General features: G+C 45.1%; 1 protein-coding gene across 1 annotated transcript in view; it reads right to left on the bottom strand.

Moving 5' to 3' along the window:
* Window positions 1–11,576, bottom strand: part of LOC114486805 (proton-coupled amino acid transporter 1-like) — a 65,079-nt gene that overhangs the window by 19,515 nt on the left and 33,988 nt on the right. The window contains exons 3-4 of the mRNA XM_028493457.2: window positions 8,059–8,188; window positions 3,571–3,737 (exon numbers count right to left, since the gene is read on the bottom strand). Coding sequence (XP_028349258.1) covers window positions 3,571–3,737; window positions 8,059–8,188 — 297 coding nt within the window. The remainder of the gene's footprint in view (window positions 1–3,570; window positions 3,738–8,058; window positions 8,189–11,576) is intronic.

The following is an 11,576-nucleotide window of genomic DNA, read 5'->3' as shown; positions in this document are numbered from 1 at the left end:
TTAAAAAACTAAAAATAGAACTACCATACGACCCAGCAATCCCACTACTGGGCATATACCCTGAGAAAACCATAATTCAGAAAGAGTCATGTACCAAAATTTTCATTGCAGCTCTATTTACAATAGCCAGGACTTGGAAGCAACCTAAGTGTCCATCAACAGATGAATGGATAAAGAAGATGTGGCACATATATACAATGGAATATTACTCAGCCATAAACAGAAACGAAATTGAGTTAATTGAGTTATTTGTAGTGAGGTGGATGGACCTAGAGTCTGTCCTACAGAGTGAAGTAAGTCAGAAAGAGAAAAACGAATACCATATGCCAACACATACATATGGAATCTAAGGAAAAAAAAAAAGGTCAGGAAGAACCTAGGGGCAAGATGGGAATAAAGACACAGACCTACTAGAGAATGGACTTGAGGATATGGGGCGGGGGAAGGGTAAGCTGTGACAAAGTGAGAGAGTGGCATGGACATGTATACACTACCAAACGTAAAAAGTGGGTAGCAGCCGCATAGCACAGGGAGATCAGCTCGATGCTTTGTGACCACCTAGAGAGGTGGAATAGGGAGGGTGGGAGGGAGGGAGATGCAAGAGGGAAGAGATATGGGAACATATGTATATGTATAACTGATTCACTTTGTTAAAAAGCAGAAACTAACACACCATTGTAAAGCAATTATACTCCAATAAAGATGTTATAAAAAAAATAAAAATTAAAAATTTTTTAAAAATGCAATGTAACTCCAGCAAGCCTATTTATATCCTTCCCATCCAACTCTGTGCTCCCTAGAAGCAAAGTGCTCCCTCTGGAGCAAAATCTATCTTTCCATTCCACTAGGGTTACTATCCTTCTACTGCTTCATGGGTAGCTTCTCAGGGAGACTGCTAACTCACCATGGGACATCTCTATCTTATCCCAGGCCTAGGACTGTGCAGAGGAGTAAAAAGTCTGATTGATAAGTATTCACAGATCTGACTTGATCATTAAAGGGAAGGACACTGCCCCTAAGCAAAGCTCCACTTCAAATAAGAGCCTCATGCATTATGAAGCAAGAAACACGCTTGGAAACATGCTCCGTCCCTTGGAAATCTATTTAAAAAGTGGTGATTATATTGTGCATGATGCATACTGAATTCCTCTGTGGTCGAAATTAATACCTAGAAGATGTTCTAATGCTATGAGCAGAACACCCTGGGAGAAACTGAGATTGACAAAACGTCTTACTTGCTCCAAGGAGAGATGATAAAAATCCTTGGGGAAAAAAACAGCTAGTGGCTCTATAATTAAACTCAGTGCAGCACCAAAGCCTTCTGGAGTGCTGGGAAGTCTAGAATCAGGATAGTCACCTGCTGGGACGGCCAAGTAAATCACACCCGAATAGAGGCAGAAAGATTAGGGTAGCTCAGTTTGAAACATCAGAGGAAAGAAGACAGATGCTCAGCTATGGCTTCAGATTATGTGGGCTGCTTCTGCGGCTCCTTATCCATTTATCTTCACTTATGCGAGCTACCACCTGACTCTTCTCTCTTGAAAGGGCAGGAACATTTGGAAATTTAAAAGCAGGCATCAGAGGGAAAGAGAAAGACTTTCAGAAAACAAAAGCCCATTTCAGGGCTACCACTTGGCTGGCCATACAACAAACCTAGTCCCCAGAGCCCTGCTGATTAGGGTGTCCTGTGCGAAACACTGATACTCCTGAAAAAATGTTTTTCTCAAGTTTCTCAATCTGTCCTTGTACAATGCCTCACTGATCAGAGCTCTACAACCAGACTGTCCTGAAAGGTTATTCTGATCCCTAGGGCATTCAACAAGCTTCTCAGAATCTGCTCATGGCTGCTCTCTGCAATGAAATTGTAATCTTCCGAAAAGAACTGCTGCTTAAGACACACCCTGTGACATCTATCTTTTTAGGAAGCATTTCAGTATGTCTCAGTGCTTCTCTACAATACAGCAACCATGACTTAGGGAAAATGAGATACAGAAGGGTTCCCAAGCATCCCGGGCCCACGGTGAGAGGCTCCATCTGCACCTGCACATGGAGCAGGTGACAGCCATGGGACAGGCACAACAGAAGCTAGGAACCAGGCACGTTTGCCCTCCTCTTTCTCCATCTATTTAGAATGGTTCAAGGTCAATGGACTGGATGCTTGACCCTTCTGGGCTCAGATCTCCGGGGAGAAATGGCACCATCAGTCAGGGGATCAACCAATCCATGCAGCATCCATTTCCATCAGAATGACTCACCCAAAGCATAAAGCTGTTGCAGCATCCTACTTCTCCATAGTGCCAGTGCAGTATTAGAAAGCTCACACACATCTTTTGATCTTCATGACAATCCTGGCAGAAATGACTATTCTTATTTCCCAGAAAGAGGAACTGAGGCAGTGAGAAGCTGTGATCTGTCCAAGGCCATAAAGCTGGGACATGGCAGATCACCTCTATCCTCTGTGCCCCACTGGCTTCCTGGTAACCTCTCCTCATTTATAAATGCCTCACAGTCTCAGCGCTTAGTCCTCCTTTTCAATCAAAAACTTTTCACTGGGTTTTGATCGTACGCCAGGCATTGTGCCAGGGGCTTGGAGTAAAATGAAGAACTGGACAGTTGCTGCCCTCAGAGCTTACAATGTAGGGAGATCACAGTAAAGGTAAATGGACAACTACAACACAATGGGAGAAGAATTAGGACAGGATCCTCACGGGACTCCAGGGCAGCAGAGAGGAGGGGCACTGACCTAGACTTGAAGTTGCTGCGGCTGAGACATCAGAGAAGTTTCTCAAACAGAGTGACGCCCAGGCTGAGTCCTCCTCACTGAGAAGGAATAAGGTAGGGGTGGGGCTAGAGCCTGAGTGGCCCTGACTGTACCTGAAGGTTTCCTCTTTATCATAAGAACTAAAGGAAGCCTTTGAGCCTTCTCAATGGGGAAGTGCATAACTGAACTAAGGGTTAGATGGCTCACATGGGAAACAGGAGGAGAACAGATTTGGAGAGAGAGTCAGACCCAGGCAGGGAAACCAGCCAAAAGGCTTAGTGGGCAGCCAAGGAGGGATGGTGCTAGGCTGGGGGCTGGTGGCAAGTGAGAGCTAAAGTGAAGTGGGCTCGGGCTTCCCTGGTGGCGCAGTCGTTAAGAATCCGCCTGCCAGTGCAGGGTACATGGGTTCGAGCCCTGGTCTGGGAAGATCCCACATCCTGTGGAGCAACTAAGCCCATGCGCCACAACTACTGAGCCTGTGCTCTGGAGCCCGCGAGCCACAACTACTGAGCCCGCGTGCCACAACTACGGAAGCCCGTGAGCCTAGAGCCCGTGCTCTGCAGCAAAAGAAGCCACCGCAGTGAGAAGCCCGCACGCCGCAATGAAGAGAAGCCCCCGCTCGCCGCACCAAGAGAAAGCCTGCCTGCAGCAACGAAGACCCAACGCGGCCAAAAATAAATAAATAATTTTTTTAAAAAAAGTGAAGTGGGCTGATTTAAGAGATAGGGAGGAGGAAAAATACACATTCTGACCCTCATTAATGTTTTAAAAAACCCAGTGCTCCCAGGCTACCATCCTCCCCCACATACCAACAGTTGGGCAGGTTGAGGGTTATGCTCCCTTGGATGTTAGCTCCAAATTGCAGGTACCCCAGACTCCCCAGGCTTATGTAGAGGACAGTGATGATAGCCATTCCCACATAGAGGATGAGCGAAAACTTCCGGGGATCCTTCATTTTGTTTTCAAGGGGCAGAACCTAGGAGAGTAGTGAGAGAAAAGAAAGCATAGAATAAAGCAACATTAATGGCCAATGACAACAACAAACTAACATTCTCAGAAAAAAGTAACTTCTCTATCCCCAAATTGCCCCAAAGCACATCTGTCCTTGACTAGACAGACAAATGCAAGCTGTTCCTCATTAGTTATGCTTGCCGAGCTGGAGGAGCTCTGGAGCCTGCTGTCTAAGCAGGAAGTCCCAGGAGGTAAGGGCAGGCAGGCCCGGAAGCCAGGACTCCTGGCACAGGCTGTCTCTTTGCCTCCGGCTACAAGATCCCCGTGGGCTGGGAGTGCTGTTTGCCTCTCGAATGCAGGTGGCATGGCACCCAGCAGGCCCTCTCGCATCATGCCCACCCAGTGCAACAAGGAAGATACACGGGTGGTGGCCCAAGCCAGCTGTACCTCACCTGAAATCACAGCTCTGCTAACCTGTACCAAGAATGCAAAATGAAGGTCAGGGAAAACTGCCACTCCAGTTCCCAGAAACTGTTTCCTTACCTCAAAAGGGGTGGGCACTAGCAGTGACAAGTGAAATCTCCAAGTTAGGGAAACCGAGAGGACCCTGGAGATTGAGGCTCATGGAGATGTATAACAAAACCCAGTTTCCAGACTCCTATTTCAAACCACTGATCCTCACGGCCTTCTCCCTCACAGCAGAGGACTTTCTTTCTTTTTTTTTTTTAAATTAAATTTATTTATTTTATTTTTGCTTGCGTTGGGTCCTTGCCGCTGCACGAGGGCTCTCCCCAGCCGTGGTGCGCGGGCCTCTCATTGTGGTGGCCTCCCCCCTTGTGGAGCACGGCCTCCAGGTGCGTAGGCTACAGTAGTTGTGGCACGCGGGCTCAGTAGCTATGGCTCACGGGCTCTAGAGCACAGGCTCAGTAGCTGTGGTGCCCGGGCCTAGTTGCTCCACAGCATGTGGGATCCTCCCGAACCAGGGCTCAAACCCATGTCCCTTGCATTGGTAGGCGGACTCCCAACCACTGCACCACCAGGGAAGCCCAGGACCTTCTTTAACATTAGCCAAAGCCAAGGAAAGGCCCCTTTTTTTTTTTAATACTTCAAATTTTTATTATGAAAATTTTCTTTTAAAAAATTTTATTGAAGTATAGTTGACTTACAATGTTGTGTTTAATTTCTGCTGCACAGCAAAGTAACTCAGTCATACATATATATATTCTTTTTCATATTCTTTTCCATTATGATTTATCACAGGATATTGAATACAGTTCCCTGTGCTATACAGTAGGACCTTGTTGTTTATCCATCCTATATGTAATAGTTTGCATTTGCTAATCCCAAGCTCTCAATCCTTCCCTACTCCCGACCCCCTGGCAACCACAAGTCTGTTCTCTCTATTTGTGAGTCTCTTCTTGTTTTGTAGATATGTTTGTTTGGGTCGTATTTTAGATTCTACATATAAGTGATATCAGATGATACTTGTCTTTCTCTTTCTGACTTACTTCATTTAGTATGATAATCTCTAGTTGCATCCACATTGCTGCAAATGGCATTATTTCATTCTTTTCAATGGCTGAGTAATATTCCATTGTGTGTGTGTGTGTGTGTGTGTGTGTGTGTGTATGCCACATCTTCTTTATTCATTCATCTGTCAGTGGACATTTAGGTTGCTTCCACATCTTGGCTATTGTGAATAGTGCTGCTATGAACACAGGGGTGCGTGTATCTTTTCAAATAATAGTTTTGTCTGGGTAGATGCCCAGGAGTGGAATTGCTGGATCACATGCCAATTCTATTTTTAGGTTTTTGTTTCAATAAATTTATTTTTATATATTTAGGCTGTGCTGCGTCTTCGTTGCGGCGTGTGGGCTTCTCTAGGTGCGGCGCACCGTCTCTAGAGTGCGCAGGCTCAGTAGTTGCGGTGTGTGGGCTTAGTTGTGGTATGTGGGATGTTAGTTCCCCGACCAGGGATCGAACCTGCATTGGGAGCGAGGAGTCTTAACCGCTGGACTACCAGGGAAGTCCCTATTTTTAGTTTTTTGAGGAACCTCCATACTCTTAGGAAAGGCCCTTAATGAAGGCTGGTTCGTATAGGGACAGGGAAAATAGCAAGTGTGACTGTGACAACCTTCATGATCTGCTGTCAACCGCCCCTGGCTGGTGTGACTCCCGAAAAGAAACGTGACTCAGGGCAACATCAAACTGCCTCCCCTCCCTCCCCAACTGTCTTTGATCTTGTCATTATGCTCATTTTCCTTGAGGGCCTGCAGCCACCAGGCAGAGCAGGTCTGAGCCAGACACACCCAGCGATGGCAGACACTGAGAGCCTGCTGCAGGCCTGGGGCTGTGGGGCGTATCACTGCTCTGTATCTCCAACTGGCCCTCAGCAACCCCCTCCCCAACCGGCTCAAGGGGCTCAAGCTTCAGTTGATCCACATCCAATGAGAAACAGTTTCTAAGCTTTCCTTCGGTTTCTCTCTATGGAGAGTCTCAGGAGCCAGAGGGCAGGGTGCCCATCTCCTCCAGCCCGGCCAGCCCAGGCCAATGGTGCAGAAACAGAGAGAGCCCGGGAAACCCCAGTGAGTCCACTGCTCTTACCAGTCATGCCCAACAGCCCTCAGATCCAAACTAACAGTCAAAACAGCAGTGTCTCTATTGTAAAAAGAGAAAACATGGACAAATCTTGAAGTAACAGATAATGACGATTACAGAATCACTCCGTATCCAAGCCTCAGCTAATGAAATGAAGCAAAGAACAATTTCTGCCCTGTGCTGTTAGGGAAAACTGACAAATGCAGTACAACGTTCCTAAAGAACCCCGGGCATCTTTCCGCACTCACTCAGCCTCTTCTTTCCAGTCCCGAGTGCTCAGGACCTCTTTCTCCTGCTATGATACAGGCACCTTCAGCCCCCTGCCCCAGCAGCAGGGAAACCATATATGTCTGTGAATCAAGATGAGACATTCTGGGGCTTCCCTGGTGGCGCAGGGGTTAAGAATCCGCCTGCCAATGCAGGGGACACAGGTTCGAGCCCTGGTCTGGGAAGATCCCACATGTCACAGAGCAACTAAGCCCACGAGCCACAACTACTGAGCCCGCGCTCTAGAGCCCACGAGCCACAACTACTGAAGCCCACGCGCCTAGAGCCCATGCTCTACAACAAGAGAAGTCACCGCAATGAGAAGCCCGCACACTGCAACGAAGAGTAGCCCCCGCTTGCCGCAACTAGAGAAAGCCCGCACACAGCAACGAAGACCCAACGCAAAAATAAAATAAATAAATAAATTTATTTTTAAAAAATTAAAAAAAAAAAAGATGAGACATTCTTCTTGGGCAATGAGAAGCCCCAAGAGCAAGCACAGGGAAAGGTTCAAAACCTCAGGACAACCACATACACACAATCACTCAAAAAACCTCCCCCCATGTTGTTAGAGCCTCACATTCCATGGACACCACCGGGGCAATTCCTCAAATTGTGACCAAAAATGTCCAGCATCTAGGTTTTCTTAAAAGTGTAAAAGGTGACAGGACAATCAAATGGGGACAAAAAGATATTCCATGAAAGAAGTGTCTTCCCATTTCCTAAGCCCTAGGCCAGCAGAGCTAATAACTTTCTTCAGAGAAGAATTCTGGACCTTTATTATGAAAAACACAAATAAAACCAAAATAGGTACACCTGAGTGACAGATTCCTCCCTTTAGGAGAAGAATTTGGTGAAATCACAGCACCAACACGGGGAAGCTGAGCTAGGAGTAAAGGCTACTCATTTATACAAGGAAAATACAGCTCAACAGTGTTCCAGGGCAGAGAATTCATTCATATGTTTATTGATTTAACAATAAAATCAATAGTATTATTAATGAAAATAAAAAGTACTTAATGCTCACCATATGTCAGGCACCGTACAAAGCACTTTACACATATCTCATTTAATCCTAACAACTACTAAACATTAAGCCCACTTTTCAGAAGCAAACAATGAAGGCTCTGAGAAGGCGAGTCCTTGCACAAGGTCACACAGCTACTCTCTGGCAGAGCCGGGACTCACCCCAAGTCAGTCTGAATCTAGACCCTGTGTTTAGAATTGCCCTGCACTGCTGCTTACTGCACACACAGGAGATGAGTGTGCAACAGAGAGGGCTTGAAGGGAAACATTCTCAAATTACATACAACTTACTTCCAAAACCTGGAGCTGGGAAACTTCAGTGGCGTCTTTGAAACGCTGTTCGTTAACTGGCCAGTAAGACTCAGAAGATAATTTCTAACAGCATTTCCTCAGCATTCCTTAAAGCAGACCTCAAGGACACTGAGGGCACCAGAGAATCACAGTGCAACTCTTACCATCCCGATGCCTTCAAATGCAAAAATGGCCGTGCCAAAGAACAGAGGGTAGGTCCGCCAGGATGCCACCAAGGGGAGGAATCTGGGGTCTGGGATATCCTGAAAGAGAGAAAATAAAACAGAGCAAAGGCTATACAGAGAGTCATAATTTCAACCCCAGCATCAGACAGGTCAAACCTTTCCTAAGTCCAAGATCCTCTGAAGGGAGAAAGTCTAACATCTGACAGATGATTTGGGGTCATTTATAGCCTTTCTTTTCTTTTTTTCCATCAAGCTGAGAAAACCCTACTTGCTTTGGGGAAAGACTAGCCCAAAGTACCATTAAAAACTCAAATGTTGGGACTTCCCTGGTGGTGCAGTGGTTAAGAATCCACCTGCCAGGGGACACGGGTTCGATCCCTGGTCCAGGAAAATCCCACATGCCGCGGAGCAACTAAGCCCGTGTGCCACACCTACTGAGCCTGTGCTCTAGAGCCTGCGCTCCACAACTACTGAAGCCTGCCTGCCCTAGAGCCCATGTGCCGCAACTACTGAAGCCTGCACGCTCTAGGGCCTGCGTGCCGCAACAACTTAGCCTGCGTGCTGCAACTACTGAAGCCCGTGCGCCTAGAGCCTGTGCTCCACAACAAGAGAAGCCACCGCAATGAGAAGCCCGCACACCGCAAAGAAGCGTAGCCCCTGCTCGCCGCAACTAGAGAAAGTCCGCGCGCAGCAATGAAGACCCAACGCGGCCAAAAAAGAAAAAAGAAAAAAGAAACACTTCAGTTCCTAGAATGAAGACAAGACTCGTAAATATTTTTGTTCTTTGATGAAATATGAGGGTGAGATCACCCCGTAATTATCCCTGAGTCACGGTGTAACTGAAGTTCCTGAAAACAGGAGGTTAGTGGATCTGTTGGTTAATGGATGACTAATGCCCAGAGTCATACATCATATCGGGCTGAGATATCAGAGAGGGAATTTCAAAATACACGTCTGGGGTACCGGTGTGTGTGAATGAGACCAGCAAAAGGAATTTATAATTCTACATAGGTAATGACTGCTACTGCCTTACACCCCATCAATTAAACCCGGGGAAAAACTTTCATTTACAAAGAAATGTACAAATTAAAATCGGCTCACTTGCAACATATTATCTCCTCATTTGTACCACATGATCATATAATTGTAACAGCTTTTTGAAAAAATGTTGTTAAATGTACATAAGGATTGTCAGATGTACTCCAATTTTGGAAACGTTATTAACTGTGAAAAAATACATCTCAGAATCACGGATATCCCTGACAGTCCAGTGGTTAGGACTCCGAGCTCTCACTGCCATGGCCCGGGTTCAGTCCCTGGTCAGGGGATCTAAAGATCCCACAAGCTGTGCGATGCGGCCAAAAAAAAAAAGAATTAAGGATTTGCAGTGATAACACATTTATTGGATTTATTGGGAGCCCTTCTGGGCAAGGCACTCTGCTCAGAACTGTGCCATTTGTCACGCACATGATGAAGACAGCTGCTCGGGTGGAAGGCATCAGGCAACGTCCTACAATGGCATGAGCCTGAGGCGCAAGAGCACCGGTCATGTACAGGCTCGGGTTTAGGTGAAAATTCAGGAACTTTGGACAGCAGGAGGAAATATCAAGGTAAAGAGGGCAGAATGCCAAGATGGGACAGAACTAACAGCAACAACAAAAACAACCCAGAGGGACATCTGTAGCTGTGTACCACATCAAAATGAAGCTCCTGGACACACAGCCAGACCCGGGCAGATAGCACTATCAGATCACAACCTACCTCCTGGCTGAGCCCAGAGACAGGCTCAGAATCGCTCTCGGGAAGTCAGCAGGGCTGCCTCATCCAAAAGCGCAGGTTGTACGAGGCACAGACAATGCCCTGGAGGGACACTACTTTCAGGGGGGACTGAGATGCTATGGAACCCATATTCCGAGCCCTCTGATCACATCAACGACCACAGTCCAACAACCTGCAGTGGTTTGAAATTAAATGTGGTGCCTACATGAGCTGGCATCACCCGTTTTTGTGTTTAACGTTCACCGCAGTGTGTCCTAGGCACTGACTGAGATCTCTAATTACAAAGTTAAACCATACATTTTTACCCTTGCTTGTTTTAACTTAATTAGCCAGATAGGGAAAGAAACTCTGGAAATTGTCATTCATGTGTTCACAGGTCCTCTTTCCAGTCCCATAAAAAAATGGGACATGGACAGCTGTCTATTTTATGCATTAGAAAATAGTTCTGCTTAGATCCTTGGCTAGTTTGATTTGGTATTCTTGCACCTTGACTGCTAGTAAGAATATTGCAAGGCTTTTTATAAAGGATATCACTTACATTACTAGAACCATAAAAGATACTAAAATAAAGCTATAAACAAAATTATGAATAAAATATATATAATGAAGACATATACTTACATGATTATTATATGTAAATTAAATATTTTAAAACTTTTTGTATTGTTTTTGCAATTTTTTTTGTTGTTTGTTTGTTTTCTGCTATTTATGATTTTTGAAATGGTAAAAAGCACCCAGAATAAAAAATTTGTATTCAAAAAAAAAAAAGAAAATAGTTCTGCAGCAGAAGAGTCAATATCTGCCATCTACCTGGCTTACTGAGAGAAGGAAATACCAGTGAATGCTCACTGACTACACTTGTTAGTCTAAATTCATTATGTCATTTCCTCAGTACAGGAAGTCCTTGTATTTTACGACCCACTGTTTTCCTAGAAACCTCATCAGGGGGTAACCAGGTCACTGTTAAGCAGACTGTGAAAATGAGGTGATGTTCACCTGTCAGACTAAGCCAAATACAGTGTGGCTAGAAGGGGTTGCTTACAAACTGTGGAAGGGGAGTCAATGTGAAATTGGTAAATGGCTTTTGGAAAAAGCAACTCGGCAATATAAAAAATTCTACAGTGCACACTCTCTAGCAATTGCGTCTCTAGCACCTCTAGATGCTTATCTTGGAGAAGTATTTATACATGTCCACAAAAAGGAGGGCATACGAATATTCACTTTCATAATACTAAATGACACTACAGATGATACATTACTTGACAGGCTACGAAACTACAGCACGTCTAGTCTCTGAGATACTATTTAGCAATTTTAAAAAATGAGATAAAACCAGGTATATCAGCATGGAAGCCTTTCTGAGACACTGTCAAAGAAAAAAAGCAAGGCAGATGAACACTACATATAATAATTTTTAAAATTATGTTAAAAAACCCCACAAAACCAATTTTTGCTTTATATATTTCTCTACATAGGAATACAGTATGTAAATGTATTCGCAGGACCGAGAAACACACACAGCTGGTCCCAGAGTGGAGGAGACTCAGGGTGGAGACGGAGTGTTCAAAAGGTACTTGTGTTGTCCGTATTTTAACAAGTATGTATTGATGAGTTATTTGGGGAATTAAATTTACATACCTCTTTTTAAAGTTATTCTTTTATTCACATGCTTTCATTTTTTTCCTTTTCTTAAGTCTTGGCAAACGTGTATAATCAAC

The sequence above is a fragment of the Physeter macrocephalus genome, chromosome 8 (genome assembly GCF_002837175.3).
Source record: "Physeter macrocephalus isolate SW-GA chromosome 8, ASM283717v5, whole genome shotgun sequence".
Lineage (NCBI taxonomy): Eukaryota > Metazoa > Chordata > Mammalia > Artiodactyla > Physeteridae > Physeter > Physeter macrocephalus.
This window is presented reverse-complemented; position numbering and strand designations above follow the sequence as displayed.